Source organism: Drosophila miranda, chromosome 4, assembly GCF_003369915.1.
Source record: "Drosophila miranda strain MSH22 chromosome 4, D.miranda_PacBio2.1, whole genome shotgun sequence".
Classification (NCBI taxonomy): domain Eukaryota; kingdom Metazoa; phylum Arthropoda; class Insecta; order Diptera; family Drosophilidae; genus Drosophila; species Drosophila miranda.
The window spans coordinates 3,471,771-3,496,435 of NC_046677.1; the positions used below are offsets into that span (position 1 = coordinate 3,471,771).

General features: G+C 37.6%; 1 protein-coding gene across 2 annotated transcripts; it reads left to right on the forward strand.

Annotated features, from left to right (window-relative positions):
- The first annotated feature begins 6,782 nt into the window (after positions 1–6,782).
- Positions 6,783–23,813, forward strand: LOC117188761 (lachesin). 2 transcript variants are annotated; one of them, XM_033393101.1, is made up of 9 exons: positions 6,783–7,343; positions 8,751–8,869; positions 9,711–9,896; positions 10,099–10,294; positions 12,628–12,759; positions 15,889–16,008; positions 16,069–16,242; positions 17,382–17,645; positions 23,341–23,813. In XM_033393101.1, the coding sequence occupies exons 1-9, from the start codon at positions 7,238–7,240 to the stop codon at positions 23,457–23,459; spliced, it is 1,416 nt and encodes a 471-aa protein (XP_033248992.1). In that variant the 5' UTR covers positions 6,783–7,237; the 3' UTR covers positions 23,460–23,813. The 2 variants fall into 2 exon arrangements, with proteins under 2 accessions (XP_033248992.1, XP_033248991.1); XM_033393100.1 differs by having other exon boundaries at positions 6,806–7,343; positions 18,304–23,432.
- Positions 23,814–24,665: the final 852 nt, after the last annotated feature.

The window sequence follows — 24,665 nt, forward strand, 5'->3', positions numbered from 1 at the left end:
AGTATATTCGATACTTCGAAAGTATAGTGAAATTTGGAATCATTTTTTTTTTACTTTTATATGTTTGATTAAAATTGAAATGTAACGTATTTTATTTGTGTCAAAATCTGTGGTGCTTAGTGATCTGTGCGTGAACAGTGAGCAAGTGAGCAACTGAGCAATCTAAGTGAGCAAGTGAGCAATATGAGTGAGTTGACTCAATTACTAAAAAAGAACAAGTGAACATGTTCCCCAAAATGAGCAATGTTTACCTAACACTAGTCAGCAGTGTCAGCATCTTTGTTCCGCTTTGCAAACAGTTTCCTAAATATATTGATATAATTCGATCACGTTTTTTTTCTACAGAAACCATTTAAGATAAAAACCGTTGTAAGAAAGTCGTATCTTATTTCCAAAGTCACTTCTTCAAAATCTCAATATTGAATGACCCTACCGACAAAGGACAGGGAATTTCCCTATACATATCAAGTAAATTACAGTTCCTAAAGATATTCTAAACATTCCTTGTAGAAGATGTTATTCTACAAAAGTTAAACGTAAAACTACATACATATTCTCTTTTTGAACCACATAAGTCGGTATTTCTTAAAAGAACGGCAGTGTAATTAATATCTTCTTTGTAATCGTTTTCGATCTCAATATGGTCAGCAAAACAAGTAAAATATATAGCCACAGACAAACTGACTTGTTTAACTGACTTTCAACGCCTAGCTGAAATGTAATTTAAAAACGTTAATAAATAAACAATCGTTGAATGTCTTGGCCAGTCCGACCATTCATTTAAATATTTAGAGTGATCGACAAAAGTCTACGTATCCTATTTCAGAGAGCTGCCCAGCCCAAAAAAGTATTCCACCAGTCGAAACGTTGTGAGTCGCGGTACATGTGCTCAGTTAGGGTGTATGTAATCTAAATATGCTATTTTTATTGGATCATCTGGATGGATTTGTGGGCAATGCGGTTAAGATTGCAAAGCAGACTGCGCATCTCTCTCAATTTTTCTTTAGCATGTCTGAGAGATGGAGAACCTTCTTATATCGGTTATGTTACGACCTGATCCACATTCTGCAATCCGGTAGATATGAAAATACTATATGATACTGAATTTTCGGTTTTCTCGAGAAAAAAACACACACAATTTGGTTGCTTTACTTCTTATAGTCTCTGAGAAATAGGCGTTATGCTAGACGAACGGAATTAAATAATTTTAAGGTGAAGAAAGTAAAGAGCATGAATAGTTACGTTGTACCAAAGTAGAAATCGACACCACTACCCGTTTTTCTTATTATGTACACATGTTCGGCTGTGAATAATAATTCATAAGCACATAATATATACATAGGTATGTATTTCTGAAAATTCATAAGTATTGATTGGTAGAAGGTACCGAACAAATTACAGAAAATGTCGTAGCACAACGCTGTCATAGTTCGAATTGTTTGCCCTTAAGAGTTTTACAGCATTTAAGAAGAGCATTTACCAATTGACCTTGGGCGATATTTTTAAATGCTTTGAACCTTTTACGTATTTCTCCGACTTAACAGTATGTAAACCCTTTTTAACAAGCGGCCTGGCCTCACTGCGAAAGCACATCTGAATATTCAAAATGAATTCAAAGGCGGAAATATGCAAATGGAACTGCTGCCAGCTATCAATTTCTTTATTGTAGTGGCGTGGCAAACACAAGGTGGTGCTCAGCTGTCGTCTAGCCGCAGACTCGTTCGTTCCCACCCCAGCCAAGTATGCCTTTCTTCTCTGTACTGATAGCAGAACTCGACTCATCCTCAAATTTGTTCGTGATTGCTAATGTAATTGAATTAAGTGGCGACTTGTTGATAAGGAGTAAAGTCAACAGGCACGCTCCACAACTCAATTGGCCCGGACGTGACGAAGAATTGCTTGGTGCGGGCTCTATTTATAGGAGGGCATTGCGAATACGTTTGCCTGGCCTGGCCTATATTTCGCAGTCCCGCCACATGGTGCTTTCAGATGACAAAAGAAATGCAGTCTGTCAGGTATACACAATATAAATTCACATGTTTTTCACATTTCACGGGGCAATAAACAAAAATGTTGAATGTTTGAATTATACATACATATATGCATAAGAATGCTGAATATTACCATATGAATGAAGGCCATATAGTACTTATTACTCAACTACGATATCCAACTGCAGGTAATTCCGTGTAATACTCCTGCATAAGGAACTGACAATGTCTGTCTCAGACATGCAAGGGGCTGGAAAAGTTGTAGACACAATTGTGAAGAATGCCCGTCTGTCCCTGTGCAACCAAGCACCGCCAGATAGGTAATCTCAATGCCCATCTAAGTGAAACTCTTTATCTTTTAGTTTTGTGCGGTAACTTGCACGGCACAACTTTCTGCACCCATTACCCGTGGAGTAAGAGGGAATATTGTGTTCGAGCAGATACGAGTACGCACGGATATAAATAACAGGAAAAAGGAAGTAAAGTGTGCATTCACATGTGTACATATATATGTATGTACATATGTGCATACAAACATATATTCTTGATCAACAGCAGTCGAACATAAGTGCAGTCGAACGCGTCTTTATGAACTGAAGACAATTACAGAAATCGTTATTCCCCATCTTTTTCCACCCTTATACTTATACTCGTACTTATATATTGCAAGTTACGGACACCCTTGAGTTATATTATATTATAAAGGGGGCAATGAAAGTAACTTCTTCCTCGAACTTTCTAATTACGTCCTGTAAATGTCCTCATCCTAGGGGGATATCTGTCAAAATTGCGCTTCTTTTTATCATAAATATATACATTTAAGGGTTTTCGAAATGGTTAACGTATAAATATCATATTGTCTAGACATTGTTTCTGGTTGGCTGCATTTTTCTACGATTTTACAAGATTCTGTTACAATAAGTTACAATAGTTTTCGAAAAGCCTGAAAATATACTAGATATTAAAAGTGCCGTTATCCTTTTTTCTATGCTCTAATGATATGTTTTCATCTTAAAATCTCCTCGGCTGTTAAAATTGAGTCCAAAATACTAGTCTGCCAATTCTAAGCAAGTGACTGTACTATGTGTGGAGACTGGTATGTCCATGGAGTCTATGCATAGACCCTTCCATTTGCTGGCGTGGTATATAAGCTTAGACATTATAGCGTATCTGGATAAGTCTTTAACAAAAAACACTTGTTATTTCTACATACATATTAATTAAACAAAACGAATCGCAATGCGATTCATTAGCAAACCTTGCTAGGGGTTTGCTAATGATACTCTTATATGTTGTACTTATGTATACTCGTAGGCGCTGTGCTTGATCAGTCGAATTCAGATGAACTGTTTCGTATAGCTCGTCACATAGCTGACAGAAGCGATCGATCTGTTAGGGTATCAATAGCCTCGGCTTCGCAAGCCGCAAGCCGAGACTAGCCCCGCTTTCTTTTTAACTTGGCTGCAGCATAAAAAAGCCTTGTCGAAAGCAATTTCGATTCAATGCAAATTTGCGGAATGCTGACTTTCCCACAGACCCGCTATCTAACAGTATGGAATGCTTGAAAGTGTTTTTTGGTGTAACTAGTGATGCGTCGACAAGCTGGGTAACATGGAAAGTTTTTGCTCAGCAGGCCAAACTTTTATTTTATTTGCTATAAATCTCATTAGTATATCAGGCAATACTAAAAAGGTGACGAGGTTGCAGGTTGTACATACATAGGTGGATATATACATTGATTGGCAGAAGACTTAATTTTCCACTGAAATAAGATTCAAACTGCGTATTAACGATTTTACTATCTGCATATATTTCTGAAATTTTATAAGGACAACGCCAACTATCCACTAAGTTTTCAGATAACATTTATACTTAGATATATGTACCTACATGTTAGATATATAGATATATATATATATAGATATATATAGATATATGTACGCTGAAGTACATACACATGCACATGTACATACATACATTCATATGCATGTAGTGCGAGCAATAATGATGCTTGCTCGGTTCCAAATGATACATTTTGTGCGCTGGTGCGTTATGTGTTTCATTCTTCCATCAGAATTAATTCGCCAATACAAAGAGATATAGTGTGCCGTCTGCATTTTACTGCCACACAACTGCAATCAAAGAATTTGACTACTGTTCAACTCAACTGGCTGCAGACTGCAGACTGCAACGGATGTGATTGTTTAAAATGTTCAAATATCGTTAAATTTCCCAGAAATAAAGCCCATACTTTTGTGCATAAGTATATACATATATACAGATATACATATATATATATGTATATAGTATGTGAATATGTACTTGCACTTGCTTAAAGGATTTACTCCATACTTGTAATGTACATAGTATATATGGGCATATGTGCATGTACATACATATGTATGTAAATTCTACGATATTTAGACATTATTCACGTGAATCAACAGAACAGAATGGTTGGTAAGCCCACAAGGACATACAGCTAACCGCTGGTTGATACGCATGTGGAATTTCGAAATCGTTCGCCGTCGAAATTCGTTCACCACAATTTTTAATCAGAAGTAACTGGTGTAGTACAGCATATCCGACAACCTAAAATAAAATTCAAATAAAAAGATTTCAGTCCGAAATCTCATTAAAAACAATTTCGTTTGTAAAAACAAACAAACAAACGAGCGACCAAGTAAAGGCACTGGAACATGAACATACACACGCATGGGCCGTGAGCACAATTGTTTGCTTCTGCTTGTGTTGAAGCGTAATCCCTATAGTAGCTGCGCCGACACCAGGGCCAGTTCTGCCAGTTCTGCCACATCGAACGCCCCGACCAGCACCAGCACCAGCACCATCTATCCCATCCACCCAGCCCCGCATGCACCACTGCCTTGAACTTGTCAGTTCGTTCGTCCGACTGAAGCCCTGGCGGCAGCCAGCCGGCCTGTTTGTCCTCCTCCTCCTCCTCCTCCTCCTCCCCCGCTCCTCATGTGCGCCTGCTTGTCCATTTGATGGCGAAGAGCTACCATCAATTTGCAACACTGCCTCCACTACCGACTCTCACACCAGTCGTGGGGTTCTTTATCCAGGCCTTTTGGCCCCACCCATTTTGAGTGTAAACACATAATCCATTTAAATTGTTTGTGGTTTTTCTTATTGTTTGTTTCTCGTCTTATTTTCATTGTTCTTGGTATTTTTGCTTTTTCCGCTGTCATTTCTGTAGAATCGATGTAAAAAGCTAAAGGCAATTGGGTTCATTTCGGAAAGCTCGAATGCTCGACTGCTCGACGTGCAATATATCTTCAAAAGATATTTCTTTGGAAAATTGCATGTATTCTTAGAATTGGTAATGTTCACTAATCTGGCTATCTTCACCCAGATGAAAATTAATGAGTGAATATTAATTACTCAATAGAATTAATATACCAATAAAATGAGTTCATTCGATAGTTCAGTTCAATTGCAATAATATACATATGTACATATGTATGTACATATATACCAAGAATTATTAAACCTGAACGACAACAATTAATTCAAAGCACTCGATGAAATGGAAGACCATTTGCTGCATGCTATGTACATACGATAAATGTTATGTTAATGTGTTAACAGTATGGGTCACGAAACAATGTTTTTTTCAAAAATATTTCATGAATTTCTGAATTTTATTTTCACTGTTTTATTTTGTCCAGCTACTAACCTTTTGATATACGAGCATGTACACATTGAAATGTAAAGAACATTTTAACAGAAAGAACATTCCGCGAAGCATACCACAGAAGGTATTTTGGGCTTTTGTATGCTTGCTTTTGCTTTAAATTTGTAGAAATATTCCGTTTTTGTTGCTCTGACTTCGTCAGCGTGAACGTTGACCCTTCTGAAAGTATCTTATCGTAGTGCATCGGAGAAGGTCAGGTCCAATTGAATTTCACGAAAATTCGACTTTTTTTCATAAAAAATAGCAATGTTTTATATATGTTTGTTGTATAAAAAGCCGTTTACTTTTCATTTCGTCAATGAAAATGTTTTCGTTTTGAAAACGAAGACATCTTGCGGAATGTGAAAACGTGAGCCCCAATTTATGTGATTTCAAAAGTAAATCAAAAAACTTTTGTGAAAGTGAAAAACGGAGACTAGCCGATTATTCGTTATTTTCGATGATTTTTTTATTTATAAATAATTTTCGTTTGTTTCTTAATTGGTACTCTTAACGGACTCCAACGAATTCTTGGTATTTGACTTCATTATGTTATAAATGATGGTAAATTATAAATGTGTTCGTGTATGAACACGAAATGTCAATAAAAAGACATTTTCATATATATAATTATTTCATGTTATTATTATATAAGCTTGCATACATAACAAAAATGGCAAAGTTCAAGAAACATTAAAAATATCTTCAGGTGTAGGCATTGTATCGACACGAATAAGTAAATACCATGATCAAATGTTTTGGATATCGGCGACCCCATGAAGCATATATTCTTGAACATCATCAATAGCTGAGCCATATCTAAATTTTGTATCCAGACTCCTGTGGTAGCACAGTGTTACAAAATTTTGCCCCGTCCCCAAAAACGACGAAAATCTGTGGCATCCACAACTTTGAAGAAAAACTAAAAACGCAGAATCAGTCGGTACCCAGTTGCGTATGCGTAATCTTAAGATTTCTGTAGCCTATAAAACTTTATTCGTAAATCTTTTGCTCACCTGCTCCAGACGGCGCACACTGAACATACATCTAGATACATATGTATATATTTTTATACATATACCAGAAGGCAAGCCCCCCTGCACACCTGCTTCGCTCGTGCAACGAAAAAATACACTCGTGGGACCGCGATCTATCGAGAATTTGCGTGCAGAAAGTATTTGGCGGCCGGACTGGTCAGACATGTCATCTTTGCCCACATTTGCTTTTGAATAAATGAAATGCTTTGTTCTATTCCTCATTTCTCACCCATTCCATCACAATGGATGCTGAACGTGGCAGGGTTCAGCCATGTTTATTTTTATATATTATACCATTTACCATTACAGAAAATATTTTTAGATCAATATTATCGAGAAATTATACAAGGAATGCAAGCGCACGACAATAAACGTGGATGGCGATGCCGTATGAAGATATAGAGAGCAAGGGATCAACTCGAGTAGCGAGTATTTTATACATACTGCATTAAAAAGTATATACTGTACCTGAAGATCCATCGAACATCAAACGTTCAAATATTAAGACTGTTGCAATGATTCAATTAAAGTTGAGCACAAAAGCCATAGCTTTTGGCATAGTTTTGTTACTTATCAAAGGGCAAGGCGAAATCGGAGGTCATTCGTTGCCACACACACAAGGTAAATATGCATATACATACATACATACATATGTTTGTATTAAATATTCATTTAAGCCGTACAATATTTGCATAACATATTATTATTCTAGTATTATTACCAGGGACCCTGAATATTGATTATTAATTATAGCCAATAAATTATACACTGCATCCGGATTTGTATGCATTTTACGTCACTCGAAGCAGTCGAAGAGTTTAGGGATATATATCTTAGTTTTTTGTATACCCGTTACTCTAAGAGTATAGGGGTATATAATATTTGTGGTGAAAATGGATGTGTGTAGCACCCAGAAGTAAGCGTTTCTTATAATATAATATATATTCTTGATAAGCATCAATGGACGAGTCGATATAGCCAATAGCCATAGTGTGTCTGTCCGGCTGTCCGTCCGTCTTGCTCGAGGCCTAGTTCTCAGAGACTATAAAAGCTAGAGCACACAATTTTTGTGTGTGACTCCTGTGATATTACACTGAATCACGTTTATTTTATTTTTTATTTAATTAACAATTTTCTGCTAATAATGGGCTAAGATACTAAAAGAACTAACGATAAATAATGAAGAGGACGAAAGAAAAAAATGTTCAAGTTTTCTAAGTTCAGATGATTATAGATATTAAGTGGTAAAATGTAAAGAGTTAGTCCCAGCGATAAAAGGCCGGCGGCCCCGCAAAGTGCGAAAATCCACTATTTACAGACACGAGAAACCCGAAAACCCAAGTCATGTAAAATGACCTGGTTGGAAATGGATCATTATCATAGATAAGCCAGAAGGAGCTAATTAAATTGCTTGGCTACACTACCCATCCACGCGCTTACTCATTCCGTCTCTCCCGGCTCTTCCTCGAGCAGTGTGTGCCCTCTGGCGAAGGCGAGCGTTCCCGCTCGTTTTGCCTTAAATCCGCTGAGGTATCTAACGTACATTACTGATTTTACGATACCAAATTGCAGGATAATATAGGTTGAAAATATACCCCTTTCCTTAAAGTTAGATTATATATGATATTCGGACAAATGTACATACATACATACATATATGGAAATCTGTTTTTATCGACATATAAATCTTTGGCATGGTGGACCATCTATCCGATATGCCCATATGTACATAGATGTATTTAATATGCATATACATACATATGTGCTTATACCTTAAAGTTACCGTGAATAAATCGACTCGCCTATTGCCGCTGATCAAGATAGTAATAATTTGAGAGGTCGAAGACGGCTCCTGTGGATTCAACTTCTACTTACCCAACTTAGCCCTTTTAAAGTATAATTGATATGGGGAGGGTAAAAATTATATCTTAAAAACTTAACATTTATCTCCGCACTATTTCCCAGAGTAGAGAAATTAATATCTAAACAAACTTGCCCTTAACATATATTTCTGTTCTAAAATTAAAGGACATAGCGAACCAGATGAAATCGTCCCCGAGTTTTTGGCGCAATTGACAAATATTACGGTACCCCAAGGACGAGACATATCCTTCACATGTGTTGTTGACAATTTGGGCCAATATCGGGTATGTATAATGTTTTTCATTAAGACGATAAGTATATTTATGTATACATATATCCATTAATAAATAGCTGAAAGATTCGTCAATTCAAATAAATATATCAATTCTTGTAAAATAATGTTAAGAGGAGCATTAAAGATATCATATTTTATGGCGTCAGATGGCGTGAAGACTAGAAAGGAAGTGGTAGTACAAATAGTGGATTAAGCTGAGGGGGCGGTGATCGAGAGGCATGTCAAAGGATTCTTCATACAGAAACAAGGGGCTTTAGCATTTTTCTGTTCAATGCTACATGAGCATGGGTCATAGTAGAAGTGTTACCCTAAAGCGAATTATGATCATTTTTATGTTTGGATCGAATTTCGAATAGAACTGCTAATGGACGCAGAAAATGCGAAACCTGTTTTTTTTTAATTGAAGTTTATATATTTGAATACATGTTTTTGCTTTGTTTTTGCAACAATCCCAACTAAATTTGAGAGCTTACAAAGAAGTTCGTATTGACGAAAAAAACCTTATGCATTCCCGTACATACAATAAAGTAGAATGTACAGACTCATCGATTGCTTAGAGTTGTGGGCTAGTAAATACCTGTTGTATGTTTGCCTGCTTATTTGGTGTGTGACCTTTGCTAATGCAATAATAACACGAAATTCGCCTCGCCATACACATGCATTTAAGCCGTATGTACTCTGGTTATATTATATTCAGATCCACAGGCTCTGCGCTCAGCTTAAGACTGTTTGAGCAAGGGGGTGCTGTGCTGGAAATATGCTGCCCCATATCGAAAACGACGTCGTGGCAGTGGCCGTGTGTGTATCTGTCTATGTTCTTACAATTTCAGGTGGCATGGATTAAATCTGATTCAAAAGCAATACTTGGTATACACACACACATGGTCTCACTAAATCCCAGATTATCTGTGACACACAACGGCCACAACACCTGGAAACTTCACATATCTCGCGTACAGATAAATGACTCCGGCAGCTACATGTGCCAAGTGAATACGGATCCCATGAAGAGCCTTGTAAGTGCATGTCTGTCCCACTATGTTCCCATAGGGCTTATCCTTAGTCCTTAGTCCAAAGGTGTCCTTACCCTCAGTGCCTGTGTGCTATGTGCCAGGGAGAGAGTCCACCTGGGCAGTCATACTCTGCAGCATTAAACGGCTCAGACGGTGTACAGCTTTTCCATTCGCTTATTACGAATCATACTTTGTTTTTTCGCAGTCAGGCTATTTAGATGTTGTTGTGCCACCGGATATTCTAAATCACCCAGACCATAATCTCGAGGAAGGCGTCAGCACTGAGGGTGGCAGTATTGTACTCGTGTGTAGTGCGACTGGCGTACCCGAGCCGAAGGTGCAGTGGCGGCGTGAAACAGGAAAGGATATTATACTTCGAGCGGAGAGCAGAGATAAACAAGGTGGGTACACATGCATATGTATCTCAGGGATATTTAGCTTCTTGGCTTCACTATTTCTTAACTTCACAGAGCAGCTTCGAAATCGTAGCAATAAATCGTTATGGTAGTATAGAAAACTATTTGAATACCAATTAGTCCGATTAGACAATTACTTGTGACTAAGTAAGTATGACACATATAATTTGGTGGAGGGCACCCTTTTCAGTTTGGGAGTGGTCCAACAATAACAAAATCAGCGCGTCGAGTGGTCTAGTCGAGCAGTGATCATACATGAATGTGATCAGTGAACATGAATGAAACTTCGTAAAGAAATATTAAAGTGGGCGGGACGGTAAAATGGGCGTAATAAGCGGGAAAACTTAAATGTTCGAAAATTTCACCCCGTTGTAAGCTGCGGCAAAAGCCGCGACTCTACTTGTATGCCCGCTACTCAGCCAGTATATATTTGAGCTTACGATTTATGTAATTTATACAATATATTTTATGTGTCGTTTGGTATCGCTGTACGCAAAGAAAAAATTGATTTTTTCACAAATGTAATTTTTTAGAAATAGCTCGATTTTGTTTGTTTAGAAAAAAAAAACATAATTCATTAAAAATGGTCAAGCCGCAAATCTATCAGAAAACATCGGTCTGGTTCGAGGCGTAAAAATTGGTTGGCATAAAATCATCAATTGTTTGAAGTTTTTACAACAAGCCAAGCGGAGCTAGTCTCGTAAAGCAGGATACTGTAGCGGAATATACATGCATCCATATGTAGAAGACAAACTCCACACAAATAAGAGCATATTTCAAATGTATCACGCATGATGGTTTCACTGGCACAAAAATTGTTGCTCCCGTTTTCACGTAACGCCGTTATGACGCCAGATTTCCCCTTTTAAAAACGGGAACATTTTCCTTGCGGAAAAGAAAGAAAAAGAAAGAAAAGAAAGGGGGGAAAAATAGATGACTAATTGATGCTTTAAAATAGATTTGACACCTTCACAAGGCAATTCAGCTTATGCCTTCTTTTTATATTGTATAATTTTATTTTAACGCAACCTGAAATTTGCGTTTGAATAATTGGTCAGGGAAACGACACTTTCCGTTTCCGTTCTTTCCATTGTATACAGCAACCCATTAGATCGAGTCCCTCTGCCGATCGCATAAACTGCACAATCTTATCACCCATGTCTTAACCTAAGCGACAATTACAATTCTGATAAAAATCGGGTCTAAGAAAGCAACGAAGCTTCGCGGTCTTTCTTATTGTGATCCCTTATATATATATGAAACAAGTTTACCCCTTTAAAATACAAGTACTACCCGCACACTCGGAAAAAATCTTCGTTGGCTAAAATCGCAGCAAGGTATTTTTGAAGAAGTAGATTTGTGCAAGCCCAGAAATGCCATACTGAGAGGCAGAGACAGGCCTGAAGTGCCAATTTATGAGTCCTCGCAATATTCATAATAGAGAATGCTTTTAGAGCGGAGGGACAAAAAGTGCTATTGTATTGACGCCGATCAGTGTTATACCCGTGTACGTGAGTGGCAGCTTTGCCGCTGTTCGGGAGGGAACTGAGTGGCAACGCATTTAAAATTTAAGGACTCACAATGTATTATTAAGTGCAGTTTTAAAGAGGATCTGGAGCTTTTGTAGACTTTTGGTTAAAGGGAAGTGTAGTCAAGCAACGGTACAGAAAGTCGTTGATCAGAAGAGGCGCAAGAGTAGCAAAATAAAGAATATACAAATTATAGATATACCTGTAAATACCGAATATTACATAGCAATATTACTTAAAAATTGTTTTCGGGGAAAATAATTACCTTTTTTGAGCAACTCATATTTTAAATTTGTCCATTAAACCAAGGAAAACATGAAGACCTAACTTATTCACACTCTCACTTGCTTAAGCTTCAAAAAAAATCGCCTTGATGGAATGCGATTTGTCAAGAATTAACTTATCAGTCATTTGTATCTATGAGATACATTTTTATCTATGAGATACATTTGTATCTATGCAACTAAAATTTCGGGCGACGACGACGACCCAAAACTATTTTATATCACAGAGAGATATTTGTATCAAACTGTCTCAGACAGATGCCCACCCTAGTTAGAAGTTATGATTTTGCAACGTGGATTGAGAAACCGAGCCACTGTGTGCGCCTCAAATGGCACACATCCATGACATCCAACATTTTCGAAGATACGAAGATACAAGATTGGAGAATTTGAATCAGATCGAATCAGTTTTATAGCAAGAATAAAACGACGCATACATACACTCTTTGAAGTTTTTGAATGACTAAAGCCTATTCGAATACATTTTTATCTTTTGTTGTAACAGCACTGAAATCCGTGGACGGAGAAAGACTCACTTTGACAAATGTCCAACGTACAGATATGGGTGGCTACAATTGCATTGCTTCCAACGGTGTGCCGCCGTCAGTGAGCAAGAGATTTGACGTACACGTAAACTGTAAGTTGATATTAAAAATAATTATAGGTAATCTTATATAAAAATATCTCATGTCCCTGTGTGTCGTTACACACGGATTTTGAAACAGACCTAAGAAAAATACTATGTTACAGACCTAGTGTTGTTAACACGTCGTCTAGGACATGGGCATTTCCTTAGGAGGGTCCACCGGAACAAGAACATTAAAAGTCAATAAAACCCGATTGAAATATCATTTCATTGACTCTCATGTGAAAAGACAATACAATCAGAGCATTCATTTTGAGGTGTTTGTTAGTCACGTTTTTGTGCAATGTTATTTCATCGTTTTTGGAAATAATCAAAAGCATTTTAAAGAACCGCGCCACGAATTATAAGGCTGGCTAAGAGGTGGAATAGTCCAATGAGAGACCCATTTTATTTTGATTTTTTTTACTTTAAAGCCCCAGTGTAAGAGCGTACATATGTATGCATGTGTGTATGGTTTTTGCATAAAACCATTTGCATAAATGATTACAGACTCTAACTATAGAATATGATACAAATTAAGTACTTTACATTATCATAGATTATCAAATATTTTTTAATTGTTGCACTACGTGTTTTAAAGTCTGCTCCATAAACTCTAATATTCGTGCAAGTGTAAAAGACATGCGTTTGTGTTGCACCCACTTGATTCTGCTCCACAAAAATAGATATAGAGGGCCAACTTCAAATGAAAATTCTGCAATAGCATCCCTGGGGGTGATGACTGAACATGGCGATGGTGTGCCACAAGAACACAAATCAACACAATGACATCGTAAAGTCAAATTCAGAATTCCAATGGTGAAAACTTTTGATAGTTGGATTTCAGCCGAGAGCAGGGCCCAATTCCATCGGAACGAATGATTCAATCATACGATTTATGTACTTACCGCAATATACATACCCCTCATAGTACATAATCGTACCCAACTAAAACGCAAAGATAGTTTTAAAAAAACGTAACTTTATATTTCCAAGAGCTGTTGATTCTCTTTGTCCGCATGATATTTGGAATAGTTGGTACATAGTAATCGTACATGCATACAGTCGTGCATTTAATGCGTGCCTATATACTCGTATTAACACTAGTGCAACTGTTGGTGTACTATGACTAACATGCACACATACACAAATGCATGCTTACTAAACTTTGCCTATGTGTGGGTGTGTCAGTGCCTAGTGGCATATGCAATCTGAAGGACCGTGATTGTGCGAAACTAAGCCGAACAGAACAAGCAGAGAGGGTTTGAATAGTTTGTGTGCTGTAAGGCATACAAGGCAAACATAACAACTACGACTACAGATACAACTACAACTACAACAGCACAATTTTTTGGCCATGTGTCTACGTCAAAATCAGTAAAATGCAAATTCAATGTTAACAATTGTAGAAATGTCCAAGCCATCCGCCGTCCGAAATAACCAATCTGCTGTCTCCGAACTGTCGTGTCATTTCTAGATCTTAAAAGCTGGCATTCACCACTGCAATTTGCAAACAATGCAGGCAACGCCGGTTTGTGTGTTGGTGGCGAAATTTGCTGGGAACTGTGTACTCGGTGTACTCGGTATACCCGGTATACCCGGTACCAACAGAATAGAGTACAGTACAAAAAATTAAAAAATTTCCAGCTAATATTTATTAAGTAATAGCGGAGAAGCGGCTGGAAATTCATTTATATTATTATGTTTTATTGTTGATACAAGCAAGAATTTTTACTGTTGATAACTTGGAAAATTGTCACTCGATATTCAAGTTAACGTAATGACAGAATAGAAGTTCCTGTACTCAATGGCAAGAAACCCCGCTGCGTTCAATATTACAGGCGTATTTCCTTACGAGCAAACATAAGCCATTGCTTCAATAGAGAGGCTTTAAAAATCGTTCATTGCCCAGTTCCAAGAGAACCAAATTTATTTTGATGTACGGATCATTGAGCTTTAATCCATTTTATTTATGACTTTAAATTATTCTTTGGTAAGGCACACACCACTGTAGCGCAACGGCGACCAACAGCAGAAAAAAGCACACTCGTAATCCTTTGTCCGCATCGGAGCAGATTTAACAATCGTCACAGTCATACACGATACACACAGACACTAGCGCAGTACGAAGTTGCGAAAACAGCCCGCCCCAGCAAGCTTTGACTGCGACCACGCCGCCGATGCTCTCGGTCCCGCGCGTCCTTAGCCTGTCGGTGTAATCTGCCGGGAAAATTACATAAAACTCATCAAACGCCTTACCAAACCCACTGATTACCGCCAAGCGGAGCACCACCGCACTACCAATAATATTTTGGAAGGCAAGCTTATCAGGCGCTGTAAAGCAAGTGCCACCATCGCTGAACGCGACATTGTTACAGATCTGAAGCATCGAAGGGTGGGGTGAAGTACATACATACATACATATGTATAAATATATACGTATGTATGTATGTATTATTAGGGGCATGTCGCATCGTATTCAAATTCATTATTTTTGAAAAGTTTCTTATTGAAATTAATGGAACAGAATAATTTGTTTTCCCGCGTGTTATCAATGTCGTATTATTTTCGGGCTTAATACAAAATTAAGAACAAATTAGAGTTATTGAATTGAAACCTGAATGCATTGGAAAATCACGCTGCCATAATTATTGAGATTTCCACGATTATAATATAAATTTGATATACATGATACACATTTATAAACGTAATAAATAATCAGTCAAGACTAGGATAATTCTGCATGATTCTGCATTTGCGGTTTTCACGTGTCTTCCCTATTTTGGATATCCGGATCCGGATATCATTCTGCGAGGGCGACAAGTGGGAAGTGGACAATTTTCAGGACACACTTATGTATGTACACAGATCCGGCCACGGGCGGACGGACAGACATGGCTATCTCGACTCGGCTCCTGATGATGATCAATATTATATGCATGTACATAGATATGTATTTGTATAGCTTTTCTGCCATAGCCTAGTCGGTCAGTCCCGTCCCCTGATTAAAGGAACTACTTCTCATAGTACACATATACTTATTTCACAAAGAATAATTGATTTTTTGATTAATGATAATGTTACACATAATGTACATGAATAAGAATATACGGGTTATTAACAAAAACAACATACGTTTAGTTCCACCTACAATCAAAGCCGTCAACCAGCTGGTCGGCGCACCTGTCGAAAGGGAGGTAACATTGGAGTGCATTGTAGAAGTATATCCCAAGCCTCTGAATGGATGGTACCGCAATGAAGGTAACTATAGAATTGTTGGGCCTATGTTCTGGTACCCATTAAAATCGAAACATATTTTAGGTAATGTCAAACTGCATAACGGGAACAAGTACAACATATCTGAAGAAATGATTAACCTATACACATGGCATCTTAACCTAACCATCCGGCACCTGACTAAATCCGATTTCGGCGCCTACAGTTGCTCCAGTGTTAATGCCCTTGGAAAGAGTGAAACTCGCATTAGACTGCAAGGTAATAAGGGAAAGACCTTTAACTTTTCAAGAGCATCGAATGCTGAAACATCATATCATAGTACAAAAGCTTGCAGGGGAATGTATTACATGCTTTCTTATATGCTAGTCTGGACGCGGGCAGGGGTAAGCCCAATAGTTCTTAAAATTCGACGCAATCAATTCATTTGAGAACTAAATAAGTGGGAGAATACATACGTACGTATAGAGAGCAACGCACATATGTGTCTGCGTCGTGTGTATAATTCGTTCGGTTTCCGTGCAATAAATCAACTAGGATTTCCGTCGCTCCATTATTTTTATCGAACTCATTTAAAGACGACTGTAGCCTTTTCTTTATCTTCCATCTACGTAGTTCGTCCTCGTCTTCCATTCCAACGTCAGCCAGCAAGAGATGGAGAAGAGAATATAAGCATGAATTATAGCACAATCAGCGCACCCTATCTCCCTCACACCAGAGCTGCATCAGCATTGCCGGCGCAATTTCAATTTCCAGTTTTAGTTTAAGATAGACGATAGACAGCAGCCAAGGATAAGCTTAAAGGTTTTCAGTTAGATCTTTCTAAGAATATTTCACTTTTGCAGCGGAAACGCAAACACTCAATGATAGCCACCCCCCGGGATTCGTATTCGCCTCACTAAATCACTCATGAATTTAAAACAAGGATAATTGTCATTGACAGTAACCAAGCACCCAATCTTGTTCATTACCATTCACGTTTGAACTGACTAGAATAAAAAAGCTTCGTATAGTAAGTAGACTTTTTAGATAACATCAAATTGTTATGGTACCTAAATTATGGATATTAGCCAGATCTGGCCCATTTCGGTGAATGATCTGGCCCATTTGATGAAATATTATTATGCTATGTGCAAAATGTCGCCCTAAAATGGGTAGGATGGCTTGTTCTCCTAGTAAATGAAACTTTCGCAAAGATTCAACGCATACATTTGTAAGAAGCAGTTCTTAGCCTCCAGCGAAATTTAAATTTCGGGTCTGCTTTAAACAATGATATAGAAAACTACCAACCCCGTGCGCCTTGGCATGGCCCTCTGATACTCCGCTGGCTTATTTTTCCCTTTAGTTCCATGAAGAAGAAGAAGCAGTCGGTATTTCATAATTGGTGCAATTTCTTCCAGAATTACGATTACCGCCCAAGTCGACAACGACGCCAACACCTCACGTGCACACAACGGCTAAACCGCGTCGGAAGCAGCAACCCGGCCACAACAAGGGACTGAACGAAGTGGTGCGTGCCAAGGAAACCCATTTCTCAAATCAAATGCAGCAGGAGAACGACGTATTCGGCGGTGGGATTGGTGTGCCCCAGAGCGCCAACAGTGGTAATGCTGGTAGCGTAGTTGAGAGTGGAAACGTCAACGGCATGATAAACGGAGCGGAAGGTAAGTTACGATTTAGAAAATTCCACAAGTACATACTGCAGCAGCAGGACCAGAAGCAGTCGAGAATGTAGTCAGGCATAATCGGCAGTTACAAACACACACATTCAATCCCCCCACCGGACCAGCCGACAGAAGTCTTCATACATACGTACATACATACATCGTACTTACGTACATACTTACATAGCAGCGCCCACATGTCTTTGCTCAGCTGTGGGACTATGACTTGGGGCAAATATACGAGTATTGTGGCTACGCTCCTGTTACCGATTTCTTCGTAAGGAGCTCTTGGTGGTTTTCACTAACTTTTCGATCTTCTCTTGCGTCAGGAGCAAGTGCAACGAACAGGAAACCACAACATGCCCAATCTTATAAGAAACTGAATATGGGAAGTGAACGAAAGGGGCTTTCTAACGCTCTTTCTATGTAGTAGCTCCCTTTCAATACTACGAATACTACTCGGGGTTTCATACATTTTTACAGAATACCTTAAGATCAACTGTTAAAGTTTCAGTTTCAGAGCAATAACCATTAAAACTAGACCACTTAATGCTTCTGTGTTACTTGATTAAATACAACACTTTCAGAGCTGCACTATTAGTCAACTCGCTCATTTAAAATGTAGTCGTCTGAGTGTGTTTTATATATTCATTTTCAGTACATACACAACTACCTGCACGTAACGGATATGAAAAGACGCATAAGTCGCCTGGCGTTGTACCATCACCCCGTTCACCCTGGAACTTTGCGAGTGCGGGGTCGCAGCTGCTTGCCAGCACTACGATAGCGACAAACTCTCTGGTGTTTTTTCTTCCTTGCGTATTGTCTGTGTGTACGAGTATGTACTATATAGTAATTTAAAAGCACGCTACCCAAGAAATCTCCGATACGATGCTACAAATGGAAGGGGACAGGACAGCTCTGCAGCTATGCAGCTGCTCAAAAACCGCCGATGCAACTCCTGCTTTTAAGTTACGAATAGTTCTGGGTCTGTCGTTGTTGGTCAGTGTAGATCCGGTGGTTGTGCAGTACGTAGTTATCAATTGACTCGTCTGCCACAAAATTAGTTTGTCTTATTAGCTAGACAAAGAAAATCTAATATACATACCTACATACAATATATTGTACGTAATGTAAGTTGGAAGCATTGCTACAGGTTCTCTAACATTAACGTAGTACACGCACACTAAGAGAATTTACTAAAGAATCCACATACTACATATGTACATTTTATTTCGTGTTTACCAAACTTATAGTAATCTGTACTGAGGTACTTCCACGCAGCAATTCCAACTTTTCCATTTCAAAATAGTACAAACAATTTGAAAAATTTTAAGAATTGGGTGACCTATGTTTGTGTTTTTTTATCAATTTCAAGAAAATTTCCAAATAGATACAAAAACATTTCTGGTAAGCCAGGATCCATTTTACTGCATTTCCGTTTGGCTTAAATGTAATAAATACGTGTCTAAAGCCCACAAAGCGTGGAAAAATCCTTTAATGGACCGCGGTTTGTCAAGAATTTATGTGCAGAAATTATTTGTCGGTCAAACCTTTTTCGACTTACCCACTGGAATGTTATTAATAGGCGCGTTCACCAGCACAATGTATTATGCATCATGTATAAGGTGTCATCTATCATGTTTTGGGTGCTGGTGAACGCCTATGATTCATTCCTTACCATCTCGCAGTCGTAAATAAAATCGGATCTGAACCTATCGATATTAGCTTCGCGACTCGACCCAAAAAACAATCACGTCAAATTGCAGTCATTTTTCGTAAGTTCTAAGTGTTGATATTGATTCATGATTTTGTATTATTTTGGCGATTCTGATTCTTCACGATGTAGCGCGTATTTTATTTGATATGTCAATTCTCGATAAAGACCAACAGCAATGCATCATGCATCAAAATGGATCGTAATCTTTTCAAGCTCCACTTCTGAAAATCTGGTACATGGTATGGTTTATGCATAGTAATCGCTAATCATGCGCGTTTAAAACTTCCGAAACTGAATCTTTTAGACTAGAGTTAATAGTGTCACACATTGCCACATATTTTGTCGTTGCCGTGTATTAAATTAACTCGTTTAAATGAAAATTAGCCATTATTTTATATATTGGAAATTCTTTAATTTTGTTAACCCTACTCCTTATGGAAATGGTGTGTTCAAGACCCGCTAAAAGATGTACAATGAAACTATCTTCTCTATCGTCTCTATACTTCACTTATATTTCTACTAATAATACTACTACTAAAAGCGATTTGTTTCACCAAATTCGGCACGGTATGAATTCAAAAGCCTCAAGCGAAAATTCCTGAAAAACACAACTTGTTCAATATGTGAGATCCCTAGGCAGGGATGAAAAAGTTACTGTTTTTTATAGTAAGTACATCTAATGGGCGTCTGATATTCATTATAGTTATTATTATTCTATTCGTTCTATTTTGTACATAGTACATTACATTATATTATTTTTTGTGACCACAATTTGTTTATGATTAATGTCAACCAATTTAACCAACTGCCAAATTAATGTTCTCTTATTGTTATTTGTTGTTATTGTTTACTATATGTCGGCGAATAGTTAATTCATCAACTTCTTCGGAATACCCAATGTTTATCCTGCGGAAAAATTGACAATTAATTCAGTTTTCAGCAATTTTTCACGTTTGACTTGGGATTGTTTACAAGTGCAGAAAATGGAAAACAATTTTTTGATATTTCAGTCAATAATAACTATAATAAAATGTTATTGAATAAAACAAGACTTTATAATAGGCTACCTAAGCTAATAACGGAACAATAATAACTTACAAATTTATGTAACAATGGTGAGCTTATTTGCTCACATTAGATAATGTACAGTAATCCAATAATACATACCACACAATGCAATGCAGAAATGTCTTCCGATACAAATGAACAATATGCATATAATAGAACATAAGCGCTATGAATAATACTAGGTACTAAAAAAACAAATATCAAAATTACATGATTAATGTTGGAAAATGTATATTTAAGCAAATCGTTATGTTCCCTTAGTCATTGTAAATATGGTTATAAACAATAAGCATTGCATGTAACATACATATGTGCCGGCTCATTTTCATCTGACACAAAAATATGTATATCTGAACAATGTCTTTGGAATGCTCATACAAACATATTGAGACAAACTTAGTAAATACATAAACACGATTATATTAAACCCTGCTTAAGAGCAATGACAACAACGCGATTCTACGGGTCCGGAAAAACTTGTCGAAGATATTTCAACGGTGCCCGCGCCCATGGGTCGATGGGCTGGTTTTGTACCAGGATCCGCGCGTTACGTGTTGTCGCCTTGTTGTCGCTTGGCCCACGGGCTTATGGAGCACTGTGTACTCCAGTAAGATCTTCTTAACAGGAGTGTCAGAAAGATTTCAATCATTTTTTTCATACAAAATTATTAATTGATTATGTTACAGTAACTGGCCGTTACAAAAAATTACTGCAAATACCTCGATTAAATTTATGGACACTTGTGAATGATCAAACTTCTATTTGAGTATGCTTAAACGCTCCATTTAAGCCGTGTAGGACCGTCAAGCTTCACGGTTAGGTTTGGTTTCGAGTACGTACTCGATTCGCAGCTCGGCGTCGATATTTCAGCACAGTAGAGTGCCATAGCCATAGCGAGCCTATACACATGAATGTAAATACGAATATGTGTCTATGTGCGCATGTGTCTGTACGCTATAAACTGCGGTGGCCATGTTTCTGTGATGAAGTTGGCTTTGAATTTACATAAATGTATGCAATCGAGAACGCCACGCCAAAGTGGCTGCAGGAGCATCGGAATCGGCAGTGCCATTGCCACTGCCACTGCCACTGCCATTGCAAAGCTAGCTGTAGTCGCCAGTGGCCCATGAACACAATGCAACGGTGATGTGATGGTTCGCCTGGACTGGGCTGCAGGACAGGGAACTGCCAGTCGTACGATTATTGGGGAGGTGGGGCTCGTGAGTTTGTTGCATATCAGCAGCCATGCCTAATAGGAAAGACTAGAATCGTAGGTGGGTGATACGCATTTGTGCAAATGACGTGGAGTGCAGGATTCTCTCCGTTACTTGCCCGTCTACTGTTATTTACCGAGTCCGTATGGACAATGGGCGATAAGAATTAAACCTTCAAGTATATTTGATACAGGGGTTCTGTGGTGACGCCAAAAACTGGGATGGGAGACAAGGGGAAGCCGTGGAAAGCAATGAGATGTCATGGGATGGAGCCACGGAGGCACATTACCGAATTTTGTGCATGGCCCGATGCTTGGCTACTGTCATTGTCACTAATTTAGCAAGAGGAACAGAAACAGAACGGAGCTTAAGCCAGACAGTTGGTTGCACGGCACTTGCGTCCTCCATTTGCGGTCGACGCTTAGTATTCTGCGTTGGAAACAAAAAATTTGCTGATTCGGCTATTGTCAGATGCCCACGCATCCCACGCTCCCACGCACCCACCCACATATGAGGATACGCTTACTCGTGTCCACCTATTTGGCTGGGAGTGTGCGTCCGTTTGTTTGTCGAATGCGCACTTTGCAAGCGCAAGTGCACTAGCCCTCCAGGACTGGGGCTGATAATGTTTTCGACATTAAATTGCCATTAAATTCTGTTTTATTGCACTTGGGACTGTATGCATAATTTACTCTGTGTCTGCCACCCTACGCTGAATGCAGGAAAGTGCATCTTCTTCCTCTGATTTAGCTAGTAATCTACTACAGCCACCGCAGCATTTTCTCCACTCTTTGTTAAAGAACCTGAATAATCTTGCAGCTATTCGGTCCGCACAGAATTTTACTCTTAAAAGCATCAAGGCCCATATAGTAGGTACATATGTACATACCTACATACATACATATGTACACATGTATGCACATGCGTCTAAATCCGATTTGTGTCAAATTCTTTCTGTGTATACTCGTACACACATGTTAGTGCTACAGTTCTGAAGGTAGATGTTTTCCAACTACCTGTATCTGCAAAATTTCCAATCTCACAGAGATGTAACAGATTTGTTAAAATTTTGTGTGCTTTATCTCAACACTGTCGCATCTTTTTCAATGACAATGTCGTTCTTAAAATTCGATTGATAAAATTGATTGTCAAAACTATGTTTTGTCGATGCCTACATCTGGCCTCCAGTCAGCTCTTACTGGTCATGAGCTGCAAGACCTAGCTTCGGCTAGGCTTTCAGGCATTTTTAAAAAGACAATAATTTATATTGCTTTTGAAATAGCTTTGCAATTTTTTGTGCGTTTTAACATCCAAAAAAACGAAATCAAAAATCATATGTATGTTCATACATACGGACATATGTACATATGTATGTCTATTGGAAAATACGAGTACACACACACTGACAACTTCTGGCTATCCCAGCCAATACAAACCCACAAAACACGGCACAATTTCAATGCAGTCGTAATAAATTTGGGATCTCATAATATTCTTGACAAAGGGCCTGGCTGAAACAATGTACACGGTACGCATTGTTGCAGCAAGATATACGATAATATACAAATACGGTAACGTGCTGCATACTCATTGACTGGGACGGATATTTTTAGCTAGTTGCACTGCTTTATGAATACGTACATATGTATGTGCAATATGTCTCGTGTGCTCACGCATATTTATTTTGTTGCAGAAACCATCAGGAGTTTACATTGCCAGCCGTTTAGCAATACCGTTAATACCCACAAAACTCACGGTAAAAATAAGTACTCGAGGGCTTACAATAATATTCGCAGAGTAGATATCAGATAATGGACAATAAAATAATTAAATCTGTATTGACGATTTCCAACGGTTTAACTGTTTATATCGATTTTACCAATTACTAACAAGCCAAACCATGAAAATGTTTAAGTTCCAACAAATAAGCTTCAGTTTCGAAATATATATAAAAAATGAAGAATAAATACTCAACCAAGAAACACGTTTAACGAATTTAAAGTATAATCAATATACCATTTTTAATGACTGCATGACCTTATAAACAAACCAAAATTGAACACGGCATAAATATACATATAAATACATATATTTAAATATTTTTCAACTGAGATACATACATACATATGTATATGTACGTACATGTAACAACACACATTCAAAAATAATGAAACAATAAGCAAATACGATACTCGTATTTATGTTATGATAAATTTTATTAATGTAAATTTTATTTACATAAATAACACATACATTAATATTATTTGCATATGCGCGTACTATAGTAAAAGCATTGCAAATATAAAACCTAACATTTTGAATGTAATGATGGCCGTAATGATATTACGCACGAATTTACGTAAATTCCACCATTCACCAAAACATTATTTAATTCGTTTGTATTTCATATTTTTCCTTGACAATAAATTATGTGTTGAATTTGAAAAGTTGCAAAATAAAAACTTTCACGTGCTAATACATACATTATATACCTAAATATATGAGACATTATTGGTTTAACATTGAAATAAAATTGTAATCTATAAAGCTTCTATGCTGTATTGATAAGAACGCAAACGAATATATGTACATGTATCTTATGATAAATTTTATTGGAATAGGAGGAGTATAAAGTTCAACATATGCATTGGCGTTAAGTTAAAGAATTGTATTTAATATACCAACAACACATACATATAACACAGGTATACAAATATACAGTCAAATACTAAACATTGAAATACAGGACAATAAAACTACGTACTTACTTACATACATATACACAATAATAAAAAATAAAATCAAAAAAATAAACTCAGAATTGTACTTATATAATAAAAATCGAAGTAAAATGGTACATGGGAAGCTCTTTTTCATCATTTCAGTTTTGTTTTAATATACAAATGTAAGTAAATATGTATGTACAAACATATTTATGTACATATGTATGTATTTATAATGTTTTTCGTATTTATTTCGAATAAAAGATTGGAAATTTTGTTTTAAACCATTCATACC